At 49.5% G+C, this 23609-nt stretch overlaps 1 protein-coding gene across 5 annotated transcripts in view; it reads right to left on the reverse strand.

Annotated features, from left to right (window-relative positions):
• Positions 1 to 23609, reverse strand: part of eps15l1a (epidermal growth factor receptor pathway substrate 15-like 1a) — a 607694-nt gene that overhangs the window by 326209 nt on the left and 257876 nt on the right. For all 5 annotated transcript variants that reach the window (XM_072482837.1, XM_072482838.1, XM_072482840.1 and 2 more), the window contains one exon: positions 22605 to 22766. In XM_072482837.1, the coding sequence (XP_072338938.1) occupies positions 22605 to 22766 (162 nt within the window). The remainder of the gene's footprint in view (positions 1 to 22604; positions 22767 to 23609) is intronic.

A 23609-nucleotide genomic window follows, 5' to 3' on the forward strand; every position in this document is an offset into this window, starting at 1 on the left:
CGGGGCATGGTCCGAAACGGCTATGGCCGAATACTCCGTCCCCTCCACCCTCGGGATGAGCGTCCTGCCCAGAACAAAAAACTCTATCCGGGAGTAGGCTTTGCGTACATGGGAAAAGAAAGAAAATTCCCTGGCCTGCGGACTTGCAAACCGCCATGGGTCCACTCCCCCCCATCTGATCCATAAACCCCCTAAGTACCTTGGCCGCCGCCTGCCTCTTTCCAGTCCTTGATTTGGAGCGGTCCAGTGCTGGATCCAACACTGTATTGAAGTCCCCTCCCATTATCAGGCCTCCTTTCTCAGGTCCGGAATGCGCCCCAACATGCGCTTCATGAATCCTGCATCATCCCAGTTCGGGGCGTATACGTTTACCAACACCACCCACGTCCCTTGCAGCCTACCGCTCACCATTACATATCGCCCTCCATTGTCCACCTCAATAGTCTTGGCCTCAAATGACACCCGCTTTCCCACTAATATTGCCACCCCTCTATTCTTCGCGTCCAGTCCCGAGTGGAATACCTGTCCTACCCATCCCTTTCTTAACCTGACCTGGTCCGCCACCTTCAGGTGAGTCTCTTGGAGCATGACCACGTCCGCCTTCAGTCCCTTTAAACCGCGCGAACACTCGAGCCCTCTTCACCGGCCCATTCAGGCGCCCTCACGTTCCACGTTATCAGCCGGATTGGAAGGGCTCCTCTATCTTCCCCCCCCCCCCCCCCGCCCCGTCGACTAGCCATCTCCTTTTCTGGGCCAGTCCCGTGTCCACGACTCCCTCACCCTCCAGTCCCCCAGACGGGGGCCCCCGTCTCGACCACCTCCTCTGTGTCCCATTCCTTTTCGGCCAGTGCAGCAGCAACCCTTTGTCCCCCCCTTTCAAACCCCTGTCTAGCTTTTTTGCTCCCCCCATGTCACTCCCGTAAGTCAGCTGACACCTGCTGACCCCGGCTTCCCCCGCCATCCATTGACCTCCCAGTGTGGGAGTCTCCCAATCCATATGCATTCCTTTGTTCCCTTTCCCGTCTTTCTTCCCGCGCGCGGGAGAAACCCCGCACTTTCCACAGCCCACTCCGCCCCTTCTGGCGCAGCTCCTGTCACGGCCTTGTCTCTCTCCCCCAGCCCATATAACATTTCCTGCGCGTGATTGACCCCCTATATACAACAACCATCACACATCAAACCTCAAACATCCCCCCCACCCTCACAAACCCTCAATTAGAGTCCAACTTTTCGGCTTGTACAAAGGTCCACGCCTCTTCAGGCGTTTCAAAGTAATAGTGTTGGCCCTTGTATGTGACCCACAGTCGCGCTGGCTGCAGCATTCCGAATTTCACTCCTTTCCGGTGCAACGCCGCTTTGGCCCGGTTGAAACCCGCTCTCCGCTTTGCCACCTCCGTGCTCCAGTCCGGGTATATTCGGATCTCTGCATTGTCCCACTTACTGCTCCGCTCCTTCGTGGCCCATTTCAGGACCAACTCTCTGTCCGTTCAACCGGTGAAACCTCACCACCATCGCCCTTGGCGGCTCATTTGCCTGGGGTCTCCTCGCCAGCACCCGGTGTGCGCCGTCCAACTCCAGCGACCTCGAAGGGGCCCTCCGCGCCCATCATTGCCCCAAGCATCGTGCTCGCGTATGCCCCGGCATCAGCCCCCTCCACTCCTTCAGGGAGACCCAGGATCCGCAGATTCTTTCTCCTCGCCCTGTTCTCCAGGTCTTCGAGTCTTCCCGCCCACCTCTTGTGTAGCGCCTCATGCTGCTCCACTCTCACCGCCAGGCCCAAGAGCTCGTCCTCGTTCTGGCTGACTCTTTTCTCTACCTCCTGGATCTGAACCTCGTGGGCCTTCTGGGTGATCCCGAGTCCTTCAATTGCCGAAAGCATAGGCGCCAGCATCTCCTTGCGCTGCTCTTCGAAGCAGCGCTTGATTAACTCCTGCAGCTCCCCTTAGTCCCTGGCCACCGCCATTTTGTTTTTTTTACCCTGCTTCTCCCGTTGCTCCAGTGCCACTTTTCTGGCCGTTGCACTTCGGGTCTGTTTCATAGGCGTTGGAGGGGGACCTTCTCTTCCCTTCCCCACGGGTTTTTGTCGAAAAAAGTTCAGTTGGGGCTCCTCTAGCGACCCCGAAAGTCCGTGGTAGCGGGAGCTGCCGACTCGTGCGGCTTGGCTCCTCATCGCCGCACCCGGAAGTCCCGCTAGGATCAAACCTAAGACCTTGGAGCTGTGAGGCAGCAGTGCTAACCACTGTGTCACCGTGCTGCCCTTGCTTTAGTCCTTCTAGATGGTAGCGGTTGTCAGTTTGGAATGTGCTGCCCAAGGAATCTTGGTAAGTTTCTGGAGTTTATCTTGTAGATGGCACACATGGCTGCAACGGTTCACTGCTACTTCCGAACGTGGAAGGGGAGGGAAGAATTGGGGATATATACACAAGTGGCTGGGGGAACAGGGAGGCGAGCGGGTGGTGAAGGACCAAGGAGAAATGGGAAGCGGAGATGGGAGGGGAGATCAATTGGGGAGTATGGAGTGAGGCACTGTGTAGGGTAAACGGGACCTCCTCTTCCGCAAGGATGAGCCTGATACAGTTTAAGGTGGTGCACAAGATGCATGACTCAGGTGAGAATGAGTGGGTTCTTTCAGGGGGTAGCAGATGAGTGTGAGAGGTGTGAGTGAGGGTCAGCGAATCACGCACACATGTTTTGGGATTGCAAAAAATTGGCAAGATTGGCATCACGGTAGCCTTGTGGATAGCACAATTGCTTCACAGCTCCAGGGTCCCAGGTTCGATTCCGGCTTGGGTGACTGTCTGTGCGGAGTCTGCACATCCTCCCCGTGTGTGCGTGGGTTTCCTCCGGGTGCTCCGGTTTCCTCCCACAGTCCAAAGATGTGCAGGTTAGGTGGATTGGCCATGATAAATTGCCCTTAGTGTCCAAAATTGCCCTTAGTGTTGGGTGGGGTTACTGGGTTATGGGGACAGGGCGGAGGTGTTGACCTTGGGTAGGGTGCTCTTTCCAAGAGCCGGTGCAGACTTGATGGGCCGAATGGCCTCCTTCTGCACTGTAAATTCTATGATTCTATGATTCTGGACAGGAGTGTTCACTGTCTTAGCCAGGATAGGGGAGGAGGAGGTGGCGATATTTAGTGGCGATATTTGGGGTTTCAGAGAAGCCGGAGCTCATGGAGAAGAGGGAGGGCGATGTCACGGCCTTCGCCTCTCTGATTGCACGGTGGCGAATTGTGTTTGAGTGGCGGTTGGCATCGCCACCGGGGGTAGCGGCTTGGTTGGGTGACCTGTACGACTTTCTGCGATTAAGATAAAGTATGAGGTAAGGGGCTCTTCAGAGGGGTTTGAGAAAAGGTGGGGGATGCTTGTGACTGTGTTCATCGTGTGTGTGGGCAGGGGGGGGGGGTTAAATGGCTGCAACGGTTCGTTGGTGGTGGAGGGATTGGAATTTTGTGGAACGGGTAGCAATCAAGCGGATTGCTTTGTCCTGGATGGTCTCAAGCTTCTTGAGTGTTGGAGTTGCACTCATCCAAGCAAGTGTAGAGTATTCCATTACACCCTCAGACATAGAATTTACAGTGCAGAAGGAGGCCATTCGGCCCATTGAGTCTGCATCGGCCCTTGGAAAGAGCACCCCACTTAAGCCCCACACCTCTACCCTATCCCTGTAACCCTAGTAACCCCACTTAACCCTATTGGCCACTAATTTAGCATGGCCAATCCACTTAACCTGCACATCTTTGGACTGTGGGAGGAAACCGGAACCCGAAGGAAACCCACGCATGCACAGGGAGAACGTGCAGACTCCGCACAGGCAGTGACCCAAGCCGGGAATCAAACCTGGGACCCTGGCGCTGTGAAGCAACCGTGCTAACCACTTGACTTGTGCCTTGCAGTTGGTGCGTGGGTTATCCTAGCCTTTGACCTGCTTTGGTAGCCACGGAATTTATATGACTAGTCCAGTTCAGTTTTGGATCAATGGTAACCCTGGGATGTTGACAGTGGGGAATTTAGCCATGGTCATTGAATAATAAAAGAGAAATCAGCCATCTGTCTCCTATTGTATTTGCTCATGAACAACATAAGATGTGTTTTTCTAAAGACTTTTTTTAAAAAGGCAATATATGAAATGTTAAATGTAATATAACCTGTTAAGATAGCATCATTGACCTCTGGGAAATCGGATAAATTAGCTTAATATAGTACAGGTGAACGGAACCAAACTGTATTGATTTTGAAGCAGATTCAAGTGGGCATGAGTGTACACCAGACAAACGAAATCAACCACTCTCTCACAGACGACATTGTGTTTTGAAAGAAGGGAAGCATAACCTTCTCAGGTTGTTTGTAAAGGCAGAAAGTTAGACATCAGTGAGCTTCACCCGCCGGCTCACTCCGTCTGAGTACGTTTGGCACTGACTAAATGGCAAAATTTGAAAATATTCAATTTTCTCAGCCCTGACATTCTTCAACTCAATAAGAACCAAGTTTACAATAAGGAAAATAGATGAGTAAGAATCCTGTACACAGTCTGGGTCAGTCCATAACATTCCAATCCAACCAGCAACTTTGATTATACTCCACCATCTTGCAATGGTTAATATAAAGAGAATGTTCAACACTACAGGGAAAATTCTTCAAACAAGCTGAAATATGTGCACATTTTTTTGGAATCATGTAAAAAAAATGCAATACTCCAAAGGTTTATCTGGGAACACAGCCACAGCACTGAGAGTTAATGGCTGACATTTAGAAAAACATTTGTGCGAGGGAGTGGTCTGCCTCGTGGGGAAAGACATAACGAGCTGATGGGCAGGCACTGAACAGCACTGATGGTGGCCCTGTAGAAAGCGGTGGTGACCTGGACCACCCTATCCCATCCTTCCAGCTCACACAAGCTGCCTCTGAAGACAGAGACCACATGGGAATGATACTTTGAAAGTAAATTATAAACCTGACGATTTATTGGAACATTATTCCTGGCATGCTCAGTGATAACGTGCAGCCGAATTGAACTAGAAGGAAGGATGCAGGGGCAAGTTGTTTTCTGCAGAGTGCATGGTAATTCTATACAACTCAACAGCTGGTTGGAGGAATTACTTCGCTATAACACTCTCAAGGGATTCAGACAATAACATAAACCACACAACTGGACCTTGAGCGGCTTACACAATTATTGGAATCAGACTCATGATGCAATACGGATAACTCCCAAACAACTTTTTCTTTCCATTCTTATTTTCCCTCCTCCCATCTGAAACTGATGTAAAATCAGTTTGGGTGGAGAAAAGAAAAGCAAGGGGCAGCAAACATTGGTGGGAGTTGTTTATAGGCCATCAAACAGCTGTGGTAATGAATGACTTCTGGTGGCGCTCGCGAGCTCAGTGGCTGCGTTGAGAAGATCAATTGATCCCGTCGTTCCGTGATATTTTGGACTTTTTCGGGTGTTTCCCCGTGGTTCTTTCTTCCCGGGTTTCTGCGGCTTTTGGGGCCTGAGGGACGAGCATCGGGTCGGTCCGGTTTGGAGCAGGTGAGGAGCCCCGCGGGAGCGTCCAGCGGCCAGAGCGAGAGGCATTGATCCAGAGGGCGGATGCGTGGGCAGAGCTTGACACGAGGCGAGGCAATCGAGGTGGCAGTCCCGAGCCCAGAACGCGATGTAGAGGGGGACTAGAGCACATTGGGTAGCTCCCACTGAAAATGGATCTTTGAGGAGTTTGAAGTCCGGTCCCCGGCGGAAGAGATTTTTTGTTTTTGGAATTTTTGGAAAACATTTTTGAAAATAATTATTTTTTTTCAGATTGAAGAAAGAAAGAAAAGATAATAAGTCATTAGAGGATGCGAAAAGCAGTTAGGAAGAAGGAAGAAAACCCAGGTTTGCCGTTGAATGAGAAGGCCAGCAAAAGCACTGACAAGATGGCGGATGCCAGACCGCATGGTGGAGCCAAACTACTTACGGTGGAAAAGATGACCGAGGTGGAGTGGAAAGCAGTTTGTGAGGCATATGGAGGCTTTGAGGAAGGAGACGGCGGTCGCATTGAAATCATTGGTGGAGGAGGCAATCGCCCCGGTGAGGGTAGCTGCGGCAAAGACATCGGCCGAGGTGAGAGAGCAGGGCGAGAAGATGAAGGAGGTGGAGGAGGCCCTGTCGCAGCACAGCGACTAGCTCACCTGCGATGGGGGACGAGCTGCGGAGAGTGGTGGCGGTCAACAGAGGACTCTGAGCAAAGCTCGAGGACTTGGAAAACCGCTCGAAACGGCACAATCTGAGAATTGTGGGCTTGCCCGAAGGGACAGAGGGCCCAAGGCCAACAGAGTACTTCGCTAAGAAGTTGGCGGAGCTGATGGGAGAGGCGAGTTCGTGGGTCATTAAGGCCAAAACCCAAGGTGAATGAGCCGTCAAGAGCAGTAATTATCTGCTTCCATAAGTACTGCATGAAGGAGAAGGTGTTAAGCTGGGCGAAGCAGAAGCGCGAGGTGCAGCGGGACGGTGCTGGAGTTCGGATCTATGAGGACTTGACGGTGGAGTTGGCAAAAAGACAAGTGGCCATCGGGTGAGTGGCACTGTACAAAAAGGAGGTGCAATTTGGTATGGTGTACCCGGCGAAGCTGAGGGTGACGTATGATGCCAAAGACTTTTATTTCGAGACAGTGGAGGCGGCTGAGGCGTTCGTGAGGGCCAAAGGCTTGGGACAGACGTGAGGAGCGGAGCTGCAAGAGAGACTGTGGACTGTGATTGGGGAGTTGGAAAATGTATAAATGTCATAACTTTCTTTTTACTGACGTGTATTGTAATTTACTTCTCTTCACATTGTTACAGAGTTCAAGTTATTGGTTGGGTTGATTGGCATTGTGTTGTGACGATTATCTTATTTTAGTGAATTGTATGGGTTGGATTGTTGTTTTTGTTTTTTGAGGCTTTCCCAAGCGTCTGTCCCAAGCCTTCCACCCTCACGAACGCCTCAGCCGCCTCATGGGGCAGGGCCCGGTGGTATGATGATGGTGGATAAAAAGGGTGTGTGGCAGGGGGGGGGGGGGGGGGGGGGTTGAGAGACCCCCAGTTAGGATAGTCACGTGGTACGTGAGGGGGTTAGGCGGTCCGGTCAAGAGTGCTTGCGCATCTTAAAAATTTGAAAGCCGATGTAGCAATGCTGCAGGAGACTCACTGGAGGGTGAAAGACCAGGTGAGACTTAAAAAGGGCTGGGTTAGTCAGGTGTTTCACTCTGGACTTGACGGAAGGGCTCGAGGGGTAGCGGTAATGGTCAGCAAAAGAGTACGCTTTCAGGTGGAGGCAGATCAGGGGGTTAGATATGTGACTGTGACAGGGGCACTGGAGGGGAGGTTAGTGGTGCTGTTAAGTGCATACGACCCCAATTGGGATGATGTGGGATTCGCAAAGAAGGTGTTTGGGGCCATCCCCGACTTGGACATGCACAAACTGATAGTGGGGGGGGACTGGAACTTGGTGCAGAAGCCAAGGTTGGACAGGTCACGGCCATGCTCGCTGGTTCCATCAGGGGGCGAAGGCGTAAGCTGGGCTGATGGTGGAAATGGGAGCAGTGGACCCTTGGAGGTTTCTGCACCCGAGAGAGCGGGAGTACTCGTTTTTCTCAGCAGTCTATAAGGTATATTCCCGGTTCGACTTTTTCGTGGTGGGGAAGGCTTTGCTGGCTGGGGTTAAGGGGTCGGAATACACGGCAACCGCAGTGTCAGATCATGCTCCGCATTGGGTGGATATGGTGCTGGAGAAGGAGGTAGCGCAGAGGCCGGGGTGGAAATTAGATGTGGGACTTTTGGGGACCAAGTATTCTGTGACAAAATTGAAAAGGTAATTAAGGAATATGTAGGTTTCAACTGTACGGGTGAGGTGTCGAAGGCGGTCGTCTGGGAGGCTCTAAAGGCGGTGGTGAGGGAGGGGGGGGGGGGGGGGTGATTTTGTTTAAGGCCAGGGTGGGCAAAGAGGAGGTTGGAGCGGCAGAGGGTAATAGATGAGATGTTGGAGGTACATAGGAGTTATGCAGAGGATGGGGACCCAGCAAAGCTGCAAAAGAGGAAGGAACTACAGGCGAGCTTTGACCGACTATCTACCAGGCAGGCAGTGCACCAACTGAGATGAGCAAGGGGTGCAGTTTACGAACATGGAGATAAGGTATGTTACCAGGTCAGCTCCGGAGGGAAGCAGCGGCAAGGGAAATTGTGCAGGTGAGCGATAGGGCAGGGAAGTTGGTGGTGGCTCCGGATCTGATTAACAAGGTTTTTGAGGAATTTTATGAGAGGTTGTACAGGTCAGAGACATCTGGGGGAGACTGTGAGATGCAGGAGTTTCTAGATGGGCTGGAATACCCGAGGTTAGGGGAAGGGGACAGGGTACATTAGAAGGAGCGATAGTGGAGCAGGAGATAAAGGATGCGATTGGGAGGATGCAGTCAGGAAAGATGGCAGGGCCAGATGGGTTTCCGGTGGAATATTATAAAAAATTCAAGGATAAGCTGGCACCCCTGATGGTGGGGATGTTTGAAGAGTCGATAGGGAAGGGGGTGTTGCCACAAACTTTGGGGCAGGCATTGATTTCCCTGTTGCTAAAAAAAGATAAGGATCCGACGGAGTGTGGGTCGTATAGGCCCATATCGCTTCTGAATGTGGACGCAAAGGTATTGGCGAAGGTACTGGCGGGTAGGCTGGAGGAGTGCCTCCCGAAGGTGATAGGTGAAAATCAGACAGGGTTCGTGAAAGGGAGGCAGCTCTTTTCAAACGTTAGGAGGGTATTGAACGTCGTTATGGCACCGGCGGAGGGGAAGGAAACAGAGGCGGTTGTGGCAGTGGACGCTGAGAAGGCGTTTGACCGGGGTGGGGGGGGGGGGGCTGCCATTCCGTAGGGCAAGGGCTCGCTTTAGGTACCTGGGGGTGCAGGTTGCTCGAGATTGGAGGGGCTCTGCAGGTACAACATTTCTAGTTTCGTGGGGAGAGTGAAAGCTGATCTGGCAAGATGGGATGGTCTCCCTCTGTCCCTGGCGGGTTGGGTACAGGCGGTTAAAATGAACGTGTTGCCGCGATTTCTGTTTATTTTTCAATGCCTGCCGATTTTCCTGCCAAAAGCTTTTTTCAGAAAGATTGAGGGAAGGATTATGTCGTTCATATGGGGAGGGAAGGTGGCAAGAGTTAGAAAGGTGTTACTACAGAGGGGAAGGCAGGCAGGGGGTTTGGGTCTTCCGAACCTGGTGGATTATTACTGGGTGGCGAATGTGGAGAAGGTGCGGAGCTGGGTCAGAGGGGTTGATTCCCAGTGGGTCAGAATGGAGGAGAGTTTGTGCAGGGGGTCAGGATTGAAAGCACTAGCAACAGCTGCTCCCGATAGCCCTGGGGAAGTACTCAGTGAGTCCAAGATATATAGCTTCATTGAGGATTTGGAGGCAGTTTCGCCAACACTTCAGATTGGGGGCAGGGTCAAGGGAAATGCCGATTCGGGGGAACCACAGATTTGAGTCAGGGAGGTGGGATGAAAATTTTCGGAAATGGGAGGAGATGGGGATTAAGACACTGAAAGATTTGTTTCTTAGGGGTCGGTTTGCAGGATGAAAGGAGCTGGAAGCGAAGTATGGGCTGAAGCAGGGGAAACTGTTTAGATACATGCAGGTTCGAGATTTTGCCAGAAAGGAAATACAAAACTTCCCGGAGACAGCCTCCACATTGCTGGAGGAGGTGCTGACGAAAGGGGTAGTGTCAGCGGTTTACGGAGCTATTTTGGAAGAGGTGAAGACACCACTGGAAGGGATCAAAGCAAAGTGGGAGGATGAGTTGGGAGAGGATATGGAGGGGGGGTTCTGTTGTGAGTTGCTCTGGCGAGCGAATGCTTCCACCTCGTGCGTGAGGTTGGGGCTGATACAGCTGAAGGTGTGCTTATACAGAGCACACCTCACGACGGCAAGGATGGGCCGATTCTTTGAAGGAGTAGGAGATGTGTGTGAACCTTGCGGGGGGGCATTATTCATCATGTACTTTCAAGAACTGGATAACATCGAACATTAGTTTTGGGGGGAGGGGGGGTGTTGATGGTGACTATGGGTGATTCCTGATTCCTTTTGATATTTGTTTATGTGAACATACGGGATAATGTTTGGGGTTTGGTGGAAGGATGGGATTGTTGTTATTGATATGGGGATTGACATATTTGTTACTGATTATTGTTTATTGTTGGTGGGTGTAAATTTGGGAGAAAATGTGAAAAAGGAGGAGAATAAATAAATATTTTTTTAAAAACAGCTGTGGTAATATAGGGTACAATATGAGTCAGGAAATAAGAGGCTTATGTAACACGGGTAATACAGTAATCATGGGAGACTTCAATCTACATTTTGAATGGGTAAACCCAAGTAGCACTAATGCTGTGGGGGATGAATCCCTGGAATGTATACAACAGTTTTTTGAGATGCCAACTAGAGGACGGGCTATTTCAGATCTAGTATTGTCCAAAGGAAAGGACTAATTAATAATCTCATTGTAGGGGGGACTTCCACTTGCATGATGTAGGGGAAGCTCACGTGGTGTTTCTCCTGACGATTCTTTTTACAAGTTTTTTCTTCATGCGCTGATATATTGTGATTTGCCGCCGCAAAAATTATTTTAAACACTCAAGGAACAAGTTCAGACAGATTACGCCCAAGAATTTAAAACATACAGTCCTGAAAATATTAACCGATAGGGCAGCTCTGTGGTGCAGTGGTCAGCACTGCTGCCTCATGACGCCGAGGATCCGGGTTAGATCCCGACCCGGGTCACTGTCCGTGTGGGGTTTGCACATTCTTCCTGTGTCTGCGTTGGACTCATCCCCAAAAAGATGTGCAGGGTAGGTGAATTGGCCATGCTAAATTGCCCCTTAATTGGAAAAAAATTGGGTACTCTAAATTTTTTTAAAAAGACAATATTAAATTCTAAAGATAACCCTGCCAAGACAGCTACAGGTAAAATGGCAGCCAGCTCACCCACACTTCTAACAATCAAAACTCGAAGCAAAATTCTGGTCACTGGGCTTGACACATCCCGCCGAAGTTTGGCTCTGGAGCTGAAAGATTCATTGGAAGAATCACTCAGTCCTATTCTGTTTAAGGGAGGGAGGGAGGCAGAAGATGGGAAATTATAGACCGGTTAGCCTGACTTTGGCCATTGGTAAGATTTTAAGAGTCCGTTATTAAAGATGAGATTGCGGCTTACTTGGAAGTGCATGATAAAAAAGGACTGAGTCAACACGGCTTTGTCAAAGGGAGGCCATGTCTGACAAATCTGTCATAGAGTTCTTTGAGGAGGTAACAAGGAAGTTAGACAAAGGAGAACCAGTGGATGTGATTTATTTAGATTTCCAGAAGACCTTTGACAAGGTGCCCCACAGGAGACTGTTAAATAAGTTAAGAGCCAATGGTGTTCAGGGTAAGATCCTGGCATGGATAGAGGATTGACTGACTGGCAGAAGGCAGAGAGTGGGGATAAAGGGGTCTTTTTCAGGATGGCAGCCAGTGACTAGTTGTGTGCCTCAGAGGTCTGTGCAGGGACCACAATTTTCATAGTCTACATTAATGATCTGGAAGAAGGAGCTGAAGGCACTGTTGCTAAGTTTGCAGATGATATAAAGGTAGAGAGACAGGTAGTTTTGAGGAAGCAGTGGGGCCGAAGAAGGTTTTGGACAGGCTAGGAGAGTGGGCAATGAAGTGGCAGATGAAATACAATGTGGAAAATTGTGAGGTTATGCACTTTGGAAGGAGGAATTTAGGCATAGACTATTTTCTAAATGGGGAAATGCTTAGGAAATCAGAAGCACAAAGGGACTTGGGAGTCCTTTTCACGATTCTCTTAAGGTTAACATGCATGTTCAGTCGGCAATTAGGAAGGAAAATGCACTGTTAGCATTCATGTCGAGAGGGCTAGAATACAAGACCAGGGATATACTTCTGAGGCTGTGTAATGCTCTGATCAGACCCCATTTGGAGTACTATGAGCAGTTTTGGTCCCCGTATCTAAGAAGGATGTGCTGGCATTGGAAAGGGGCCAGAGGAGGATCACAAGAATGATCCCTGGAATGAAGAGCTTGTCCGATGAGGAACGGTTGAGGACTTTGGGTCTGTACTCATTGGAGTTTAGAAGGATGAGGGGGGGGAATCTTATTGAAACTTATAGGATACTGCGTGGCCTGGGTAGAGTGGACGTGAAGAGGATGTTTCCACTTGTGGGGAAAACTAGAACCAGAGGACACAATCTCAGACTAAAAGGACGATCCTTTAAAACAGAGGTGAGGAGGAATTTCTTCGGCCAGATGGTGGTGAATCTGTGGAACTCTTTGCCGCAGAAGGCTGTGGAGGCCAATTCACTGAGTGTCTTTAAGACAGAGATAGATAGATTCTTGATTAATAAGGGGATCAGGGGTTATCAGGCGAAGGCAGGAGAATGGGGATGAGAAAAATATCAGCCATGATTGAATGGTGGAGCAGACCCGATGGTCCGAGTGGCCTAATTCTGCTCCTGTATCTTATGGTCTTCTGGTCTATTCGGTTCTCCCACGACACTATTCGTTTATCTGTTGATTCTCATGCCAGCACCCTTACTGACATCGAGCAGCCCTTTTGGACCACAACGACAAGACCTGTACACAGGAGTCCAGGCTGACTGTGGGGATTAAGAAAAGTGAGTCACTGCAGGGCAAAGTCGATGACCTGGAAAACTGGTCAAGGCGACAAAATCTATGCACTGTTTGTATACCAGAAGGGACTGAAGGCCGAGCTCCAACACAGTTTATGATGGAATTATTCAAAAAGGAGGTGGGCAAAGGTACATATCCTAAACCCCTAGAGCTGGACCGAGCCCACTGTACCCTTTAGCCGAAACCTTGCCCTGGTGGCCCCGCGAGCCATTATAGTCCGATTCCATCGCTACAAAGATTTCAGTGGGCAAAGGTGCACCGCGATGTCACTTCCCAAGGCCACTCAATCAGGATCCACCGAAGCACAAGTGCAGACCTGGTAAGGAGGCATGCAGCATTCAACAACATCAAGGTGGCACAACAGTTAGCACAGCTGCCTCACAGCGCCAGGGACCCAGGTTCAATTCCAGCCTTGGGTGACTGTGTGTGTGGAGTTTGCATGCTCTCCCAGGGCCTGCGTGGGTTTCAACTCTGTGGTCCGGTTTCCTCCCACAGTCCAAAGATGTGCAGGTTAGATGGATTGGTCATGTTAAATTGCCCCTGAGTTTTGGTGGGGTTACTGGGTGTCATGAGTAGGCTTACATTAACACTGCAATTAAGTTATTGTTAGTTCGGGGATTAAATGGCCCAGTAAAACATTCTAAAGTGTTTTCTCATCACAAGAGTCTTAACACTGATGTTGCATTCCTTCAAGATACGCATTTTCATGTTAGAGATCACACCAGATTATGTAAAGCATAAATTGGATAGAGTTTCACTCCAGCTTTAATGGCAGAGCTCGGGGGACGGCAATTTTGAGTAATAAAAGAATACAGTTATTCCCCTCTCAAGGCCTTGGTGGACATTATACAATAGTTAGTGGTGCACTTTTTCAGTTTAGTTTAGGCGAACAGTATACAAAATTCATTACATCGCTTCGATCTTCCCTTCCTAATCTAGACATCCACAATCTTATTTTTGTAGGGGATCAAAACTGTAGATCCAATGCTGGATTGCTCCAGTCCAAAGACTTTCAACCTCTCTGTTTCCAAAGCTCTTTCCATCTTCAGGACTCAAATGGGCTGTGAGTTGCGTGGACCCTGACAAGGTGTAGCGCACAAAGGCTCCGAGAGACGAAAAGAGTGAAGTCGACGCGGCTTTATTAAGCGTGACTGTTCCCCCGCAGTTCAGTAGTAGACTGCCTGCGGGGGAGGACTCCAGGTACTTATACTCCGCCTTCAGGGCGGAGCTAGAGGTCAACGTCCAACCAGGACCCGGGATCTATCAGCCAATGACATCATGGCTTCACAGTCCCACATGACCCCTAATGCATACTTCCACATTCACCCCTTGTTAAAAATGAACCCGGCGGGGTGATGCTTCGCATGGTGGTAAGGGTTTACAAGGCTGGTCCTGGGAGGAAAACTTTCGCAAGTTATTACAGTATGTACAAGGTTTTTTTTGTTTCAAACTATTTACAGTAATCGTCAGGAAAAGACAAAATGTTCTCGTTAAAAGTCCACATATTGTACTCTTAGATCGACGCCACGAGTCGGTCGGGCGGTCTGGTCGTCCGTGTCGATCGCCTCGGCCCCGGTGGTGGTGGTGGTGCTTGTTCCGGTGTTGTCGTCTCCGGGAGCCTTACGGTTTCAGCTTGGGCTTCATTCCTGGTCGGGCCTGGGAGGAGGACTGATCCCCCTGGGAAGGGGGCGGTCGCGGGGTGCGGCGGTGGCAGGAAGGGGGGGGGGGTTGGGTAATTGGTGTCGGGGACTGTGAAGCCATGATGTCATTGGCTGACAGATCCCGGGTCCTGGTTGGACGTTGACCTCTAGCTCCGCCCTGAAGGCGGAGTATAAGTACCTGGAGTCCTCCCCCGCAGGCAGTCTACTACTGAACTGCGGGGGAACAGTCACGCTTAATAAAGCCTCATCGACTTCACTCTTTTCGTCTCTCGGAGTCTTTGTGCGCTACAATTTATTAAGCATGACTGTTCCCCCGCAGTTCAGTAGTAGACTCGTCGATGGCGCGCATCGTGGCCTTTGCGATATCCGCTTTGATGCGGCTGAAGGCCTGGCAAGCCTCTGTCGACAGAGGGAAGGTCGTGGTCTGTATTAGGGGGCGGGCCTTGTCTGCGTACTGGGGGACCCACTGGGCGTAGTATGAAAAGAACCCCAGGCAGCGTTTTAGGGCTTTTGAGCAGTGCGGGAGGGGAAATTCCATGAGGGCGCGCATACGTTCGGGGTCGGGGCCTATTATCCCATTGCGCACTACGTAGCCCAGGATGGCTAGCCGGTTGGTGCTAAAAACGCACTTGTCCTCGTTGTACGTGAGGTTCAAGGCTTTAGCGGTCTGGAGGAATTTTTGGAGGTTGGCGTCGTGGTCATGCTGATCGTGGCCGCAGATGGTTACATTGTCGAGATACGGGAACGTGGCCCGCAACCCGTGTTGATCAACCATTCGGTCCATCTCTCGTTGGAAGAATGAGACCCCCTTTGTGACGCCAAATGGGACCCTTAGGAAATGGTATAATCGCCCGTCTGCCTCAAAGGCTGTGTACTTGCGGTCACTTGGGCGGATGGGGAGCTGATGGTAGGCGGACTTGAGGTCCACGGTGGAGAAGACCTTATATTGGGCAATCCGATTGACCATGTCGGATATGCGGGGGAGAGGGTACGCGTCTAGTTGTGTGTACCTGTTGATGGTCTGGCTATAGTCTATGACCATCCTTTGCTTCTCCCCTGTCTTTACTACTACCACCTGTGCTCTCCAGGGACTATTGCTGGCCTGGATTATTATGCCTTCCTTTAGTAGCCGCTGGACTTCGGACCGAATGAAGGTCCGGTCCTGGGCACTGTACCGTCTGCTCCTAGTGGCGACGGGTTTGCAATCCGGGGTGAGGTTTGCAAACAAGGATGGGGGTTGCACCTTGAGGGTTGCGAGGCCGCAGATAGTGAGTGGGGGTATTAGGCCGCCGAATTTGAAGGTCAGGCTCTGTAGATTGCACTGGAAGTCTAATCCCAGTAATGTGGGGGCGCAGAGTTGGGGAAGGACGTAGAGCCTGTAGTTTTTGAACTCCCTCCCTTGCACCGTTAGGGTAACTATGCAGCAGCCTTTGATCTGTACGGAGTGGGATCCTGCAGCTAGGGAAATCTTTTGTGCGCTGGGATGGGTGGTCAAAGAACAGCGTCTTAGCGTGTCGGGTTGGATAAAGCTCTCCGTGCTCCCGGAGTCGACTAGGCATGGTGTCACGTGCCCGTTTATCAGCACCGTTGTCGTCGTCGTCTGGAGTGTCCGGGGCCGAGCTTGGTCCAGCGTCATTGAAGCGAGACGTGGTTGTACTAGTAGAGCGTCTTCTTCGAACCCCGTGGAGCCGTCGACACTGGGGTCCGTTGTTGCCGTCCAAGATGGCGTCGGGGGTGAACAAGATGGCTGCCCCCATGCATCGCACATGGCTGGGGGGTCACAAGATGGCGGCGGGGGTGGACAAAATGGCCGCCCCCATGCGTCGTACAGGTCTGGGGTGGTCCAAGATGGCAGCGCCCTTCCTCCCCTCGTGGTGGCCGGGACCCAAAATGGCGGGGTCTGCGGGTCGCACATGGGGCGCTGGGGAGCGTTAGGAACGCGCGGGGCTCCCTCTTCTCTGGGGACAGCGGTGGTCGGGACCCAAATTGGTAGCGCCGGCGGGTCATACGTGGGGCGCGGGGGGGGGGGGGGGGGGGGGGGCGTTAGAGATGCGCAGAACTCCCTCTTCTCCGGGGAGAGCGGTGGTCAGGACCCAAAGTGGTAGCACCGGCGGGTCATACATGGGGAGCGTAAGCGGCGTGCAGGGCTCCCTGTTCTCCCGGGACAGCGGTGGTCGGGACCCAGAGTGGCTGCGCCTGCGGGTCGTACGTGGGGCGCTGGGGGGGTTGGGGAGCGTAAACGGCGTGCAGGGCTCCCTGTTCTCCCGGGACAGCGGCGACCTCGCGGGACCGGCACACAGCCGCGAAATGGCCCTTTTTCCCGCAGCTCTTACAGATCGCTGTGCGGGCCGGGCAGCGCTGCCGGGGGTGTTTCGCCTGGCCGCAGAAATAGCAGCGGGCGCCCCCGGTGCGTCTTGGCGTTTGGACCGCGCAAGCCTGTGGGGTGTCCGGGGGGGGGGGGGGGGGTGGGTTTGTCGCGACGGGTACGTACGGAGCCCAATGGGCTGCCGCGCGGTCGGGGCCGTAGGCGCGGGTATTTCGCGCGGCCACGTCTAGGGAGGCTGCTAGGGCCCGTGCCTCTGAGAGTCCTAGCGACTCTTTTTCTAGAAGGCTTTGGCGGATTTGGGAGGAGTTCATACCTGCCACAAAAGCATCGCGCATTAACATGTCCGTGTGTTCATTTGCGTTCACCGACGGGCAGCGGCAGGCTCGTCCCAAAATTAGTAGCGCGGTGTAGAATTCATCTATCGATTCTCCGGGACTTTGCCGTCTCGTTGCGAGTTGATAGCGAGCGTAGATCTGGTTTACTGGGCGGACATAGAGACTTTTTAGTGCTGCGAACGCTGTCTGGAAATCCTCTGCGTCTTCGATGAGAGAGAAAATCTCTGTGCTTAACCTCGAGTGCAGGACCTGTAGTTTTTGGTCTTCTGTGACCCGGCCGGTGGCCGTTCTGAGGTAGGCCTCAAAACAAGTCTGCCAGTGCTTGAAAGCTGCTGCCGCGTTCACTGCGTGGGGGCTGATCCTCAGGCATTCTGGGATGATCCTGAGCTCCATAGTCCTTTAGTCACGCTTAATAAATTGTAGCGCACAAAGACTCCGAGAGACGAAAAGAGTGAAGTCGATGAGGCTTTATTTTAAAGCGTGACTGTTCCCCCGCAGTTCAGTAGTAGACTGCCTGCGGGGGAGGACTCCAGGTACTTATACTCCGCCTTCAGGGCGGAGCTAGAGGTCAACGTCCAACCAGGACCCGGGATCTGTCAGCCAATGACATCATGGCTTCACAGTCCCACATGACCCGTAATGCATACTACCACACAAGGGTCCTCATGAAGGATTTCCTCCACCCACTCAAGGGATTTTTCCTATTCCTCTCATGTCCACCACGCATACTCACGTATCGATGTTATTTGGACAGAGCTCTTCACTCCACAGTTAAAACTGCTGAGTAGTCTGCCATAGTTATATCAGGCCACACGCACCACTCCCTTCACCTGGCTCTTGCGTCCAAAGCTAATGGTCAGCCTCCATGGAGATTTGACACAACCCTACTACCTATTGTGGTGACCTAGCGAGCCTAATTTTGAGCCCGAATAAAATTGGATATCATACATTAAAGAATTGGACACTTTAAACTACAGTCAGCTCCAGAAAATTGCTTGCTGGGAATTTGGACTTGGCCAATTTTGAATATACGGAACTCGGACAGGCTGCCTGGGCATGTCTGGACCTGTCCTGTCAATCGTCCATATGCACCGGTCTATTGTCCGCAGCCGAGACTGAGCCATTACCTTATTTGACTACGGGTACGTGCAGGCCACACTATTGAAAAAGGACGCCTGGGGCGGGCCCAGTTGTCCTGTCAACAGGTCATCTACCGGTGCTGGGACCCCCTCCCGAGGCCTCATTGGCAGCAGGTCTGGGAAAGTGGCAAACGAGCATGAAGGAAAAGGGGTTAAAAATAGACACTCGGGGCACATTGAGAGCGAAGATTTAACATGGGAGGTAACCTTGATCATTCGAAGAACTGACCGGACGGAAGAAAGAAGCTGCCAGCAAGACCCACCTTTGTGAGGACGGAGTAGAGGGACTCAGGAATCGCACCCACCCTTCAACTAGGCTATCTTTGCGGGTAGTATAACCAAATCTTGGGTATATATATTTGGGTTAATTTATGGGTTAACCAGGTGTTTAATAAAGGTTGTTGAACTTGTACTTTTGTTTGTCCTTTGTTCTCCTCACTATTGAAAGACACCTAGGTAAAATCTTTGAGTAAATAAGCTAGTTGAAATTATCTGAATTGGACAGATACAACACTGTCAAGGATTTCTGTAAATCTATATCCATTGGTATAGATGTTTTTATTAAAACAAACAAATCTGATTCCACCACCCCATCAGTATGGGAGACCCTCAAGATGGTTGTCTGGGGGAAACATAATTTCTTACAATGCATAAATATTATCAAACAAATAAATTAAAACAAGAATTAGTGGATTCAATTTTAGAAATAGACCATCAATATTCCGTGCCCCTCCCCCTCTCAGTTAAAAGCAGGCAGGCTAGAGCCCCAGACTCAATTTGACTTACTAACCACAAATTAAGCTGTGCACATGTTACAAAGTTGGCTACCTACTAGTGCACAGGTTCAGGTGCCTGTCTGCTTCCTTAGTTTATCTCCCAGGTCTATGAAACCTCCCATATTCTTATACTGACCCCTCTGATATTAATTTGACCTTCACTTCCTTTAATCGTAACCTGGAAATCTGATCTCCCATCAGAGAGCATGGCAATGGCTGACTTCTTAAATAATTTGGACATCCATCTGTAGATGTGGACTGGAGCAGTGACTTAGATGCTCTTTGTGCCTGGATGAGATAACAAACTGCATTAATTTGATGCAAAGTGGTAAGGCCCCAGGCCCTGGCGGCTTCCCTATTGAGGTTCTCCGCTCAACTTGTGCCCTGATTGCTAGAAATGTTTAACGACTCATTATCTTATGGTTCTCTTTCCTCTATATTGACTCGAGCTTCCATTGAGCTTATACTGAAAAAAGACAGGGACCCTGAGGAAGAGGTGCCTATCTCTCTTTTAAACACAGACATAAAGCTGTCAGCTAAGGTACCAATGTGACGCTAGGAACCATGTCTCCCTGATATAATATCTGATGACCAAACTAGCTTTGTAAAGGGAAGCCAATCATCCTCAAATGTACGTTGTCTTCTTGATATTATACTTTCCCCAACTGCCTCGATTGTCCCTGAAGTTGTTGTCTCTCTTTTGATGGGCTGAAGTGGGATTATCTGTTTGCAATTTTGGGTTGGTCCAAAACTCACTTCATGGACAAAGCTGTTCAAGGCTGTCCTTCTTTACACATCCCCTACCACAAGTGCACACATTAACTCTCTACACTTTGTGTGCTTCCCCTTATCCAGGGGAACCCGTCAAGGGTGTCATCTTTCCCCACTGTTCTTTGCCCTCGCGATAGAATCCCCATCAATAGCTTTAAAGGGTTATTTTGAGGTGATGTGGAACATGTGCTTGTTAGGTGAATTGGACATTCTGAATTCTTCCTCAGTGTTCCCGAACAAGCGCCTTTGTGTGGCGACTAGGGGATTTTCCCAGTAACTTCATTGCAGTGTTAATGTAAGCCTACTTGTGACACTAATAAAGATTATTAAAACTTTTGGTCTCCTTATCCAATGAAGATTAGACTTGCCATAGAAGTTAAGCAGGCTGATTCCTGGGATGGTGGGATTGATTGCCCTACCAGGAGAGAATTAGGGATCTGGGCCTATATTCTCTGGGGTTTAGAAGAATAAGAGGTGATCTCATTGAAACATACAAAATTCTTACAGGGCTTGACAGGGTAGTTGCAGGAAGGATGTTCCCCTAGTGGAGGAGTTTCGAACCGGGGACACTGTCTCAGAATAAGAAATGAGAAGGAATTTCTTCAATGAGAGGGTGGTAAATCTTTGGAATTTTCTATGAGCTGTAGAGGTTCAGTCATTAATTATGTTCAAGACAAATTCCTAAATAATAAAGACATCATGTGGATGGGTATAGTGCAGGAAAACGGCATTAAGATAGATCAGCCATGATCTAATTGAATGGCAGAACAGGCTCAAGGGGCCAAATGGCCTACTCCTGCTGCTATCTTTTCTGTGTTCAACCATTTTACTTGTGTCAGAATACACTTCCAGTCATTCGTTTCCAACAGAATCTCATTCAAGTTGCTATTCTTCAATAATGTACCTGGACAACCTGGGCTGATGACCAAATTGACAGAGACTGGGGGAGGGATGGGGAAGGGTAAACTGAACCTGATCCTGTCCTCCCCCAAAGTATGCAGATTCACACATGTCAAGCAGCAGGTCCTGCAAAGTGATTGGGAGCAGGACCTTCATTGACTTTTCCCCATTTTAGTCCGAAGGTATTTTCAATCTATTGTAGGGCAGCAAATCCTGTACTGAGATGAGTAAACTGAGCACAGATTGGGAACTGAGCCTACAAAGCTCCTCGTCTTCATAACTCAGTTTTCCACACAAGAGTGTGTACTCACCAACTGGGCTTTGTGGGGCAGCACCACCTTCAGCCTTATTTCCAATCTATGTCATTCAAATTTGTATCTTACATTACCCCTTTATCCACAGAGTTACATTTGCTAAGCCACTCTACATCGCACAACAGTAAAAAGAGTTTTACACATCTAGAGCTTTAGATGTATTAACTCAATCACAAGGATTTTATGTGGGGGAAAAAACCTTTACTAAGTTTATCACACTTTTAATTAACAATAATAATGTTCAAACTAAAAAAAAATTGAACGTGGCAAATCATATAGGGAGGTGCTGACAACAGGGAAAACCTTGCATTGAAGACAAAGCAACATTCAAAAGTATCATAAATTCAAAGTTGCAAGGGGTCAAGTGACTATAATAAAGACCGATCCATTCAGCAAATTCCCAACCATCTATTCTGTTCAGAAAAATAAATCAACTACTGATTTTCTAAATCATCACATGTATTAGGGCAGCACGGTAGCACAGTTGCTTCACAGCTCCAGGGTCCCAGGTTCGATTCCCGGCTTGGGTCACTGTCTGTGTAGAGTCTGCATGTTCTCCCCATGTTTGCGTGGGTTTCCTCCGGGTGCTCCGGTTTCCTCCCACAGTCCAAAGATGTGCAGGTTAGGTGGATTGGCCATGCTAAATTGCCCTTAGTGTCCTAAAAAAAGGTTTAGGTGGGGTTACGGGGATGGAGTGGCGGTGTGGGCTTAAGTGAGGTGTTCTTTCCAAGGGTTGGTGCAGATTCGATGGGCCGAATGGTCTCCTTCTGCACTGTAAATTCTATGATTCTATTACAGCCATAATACATCCTTGTCGCCACTCCAACTGAAGATATTATTGACACCCCAGTGCTGAACAAGAGAAGTTTTGCACCATGAAGGTTTGATCGAATCAACCCAACCGATGCACAATCATTCTCTCACTTTTTGCGTCTGTTTATTTTTTTTCCTTCCTGAGGTTTGATCGGTCCTCTCTTATTCCTCTTAATCTGCAAATACCTGATCCTACATGTCCTTTCTCTTCCATGCACCTTCACTGTGCCCAAATCAAATCCTATTGTACTGATTCTTGCAGTAAATTCATTAGTTCTCAGGGTTCCAAACTCAATCCATTGAATTAAATTTTAAGAAAATGCTTCTGATGTTTCAGAAAATCAATAATAGTTATAAATTTAGAAACAGAATCAGTGACACAATTTACTTCTGTACAACCCTTCTGACTTTTGTCCTATTTTCCTTCCTACAGAATACTCAAAATTATCACCTGATCACCGCTTGCCGATATAAAGGATCCATTATTGTTCACCAGCTTTGGGTGTTATTATAGACCTTGTCCCTTAGTTGTAGAAAGAAGAAAAGACATAAAATCTCCCAGCTTGCAAACAATGCTTACAAACTATTTGAGTACAGATCCCAAAGTGAAAGGTGCACCACACGATGCAACTATTCAGCCACCCTTTAAAAGAATTTCAGAGATGGCGTACATGTATGAGTGTTAGAAGGTTCACTGTTGTCACACAAATACAAGAGAACTGGAATGTCCAAAAGGGCTCCTAGATAGTTCAGGCCAGTGCTCTATTTGATTGTACACCGCTTCAGAACTTAATGTGACAGCACAGTTGTTGTGAAAGAACCTGGTATTAAAAATCTCCCCCACTTCAGTTGTTTATAGTTTTCTGGTCCCAGGTTACCCCTGTTCTTACCGTCTGGTTCTCCTCCTGACACTTCTGCCGGATGTCACTGAGCATGTCCTCAAGCTTGGCCTTCTGCTGGTCCATTTCATCCAGCCTGTCCTGAGCAGCTTGCTTCTGGGACTCCAGTTCCTGCAGGTTATTGTTTTCTCTGTCCAGGTCATTCTGTAGCTCCTGTGAATAAGGCAACACCCAGAGAATTAACCTTTGGCAATCATCTCCCACAATCGAACACTACCCCAAACTTTAAAAACTGCTTTAGAAATGTGAATCATGCGTTCCATTGTTGATTCATACCGAGCAATTAATGGAATATTCCAGAAGGTCTCAGTGGCTTTATTCAAGTGAGTGATTTAAAATCACTGGCCTTGCCCATTACAAGAAAACACACCATATACTTCACGAGTGAATACATGTCATTTCTACTGGTTATGTGCATTACCTTATTCCCCACTTGAAACAGATTTGGAGTGAAGCTGTAATGCCGGCCAAGGCTTCTCAGCCCGAGGAGCATGTCTTCAAGATGTGGAATTTCAAGTTAAGATTTATTTCTCTCTGTCAACACCCACTCATATATCCCTGCGGTGCAACGATCAATAAAATGATTCCCAGGGTACGAGTGGATGATCTGCACATTTCACGCTTTGAGCACATAACTGAATCCAATAACACATCTGGTGCTTCAAGCTTCTGCATGCAGACCACCCTCTCTGTTCTTTCCAGCTTTCTATCAGTCTACCATCAATTTAAAAAATAAACCCTGCTTCAGCTGAACTCTGACTAGAAGTCAGGTTTAAAGCTAACTGACGAGATGATCTGTTTCTAGCTATGTTGATACTGGCCACGGCACCAGGGAAACTGTCTGCTTTCCTTTTACTGCCATGAGATCGTTTATATCCACCTGCAAAACTCAATCTAAGGAGAAAAGAACTATAGTCCTAGGAAACATGAGCTCAGGGGATGGGGGCCACATTTGGACAATCTCAGATTATTAGATATACCATTATAATTTTGCTT

This window comes from Scyliorhinus torazame, chromosome 18, assembly GCF_047496885.1.
Source record: "Scyliorhinus torazame isolate Kashiwa2021f chromosome 18, sScyTor2.1, whole genome shotgun sequence".
Lineage (NCBI taxonomy): Eukaryota > Metazoa > Chordata > Chondrichthyes > Carcharhiniformes > Scyliorhinidae > Scyliorhinus > Scyliorhinus torazame.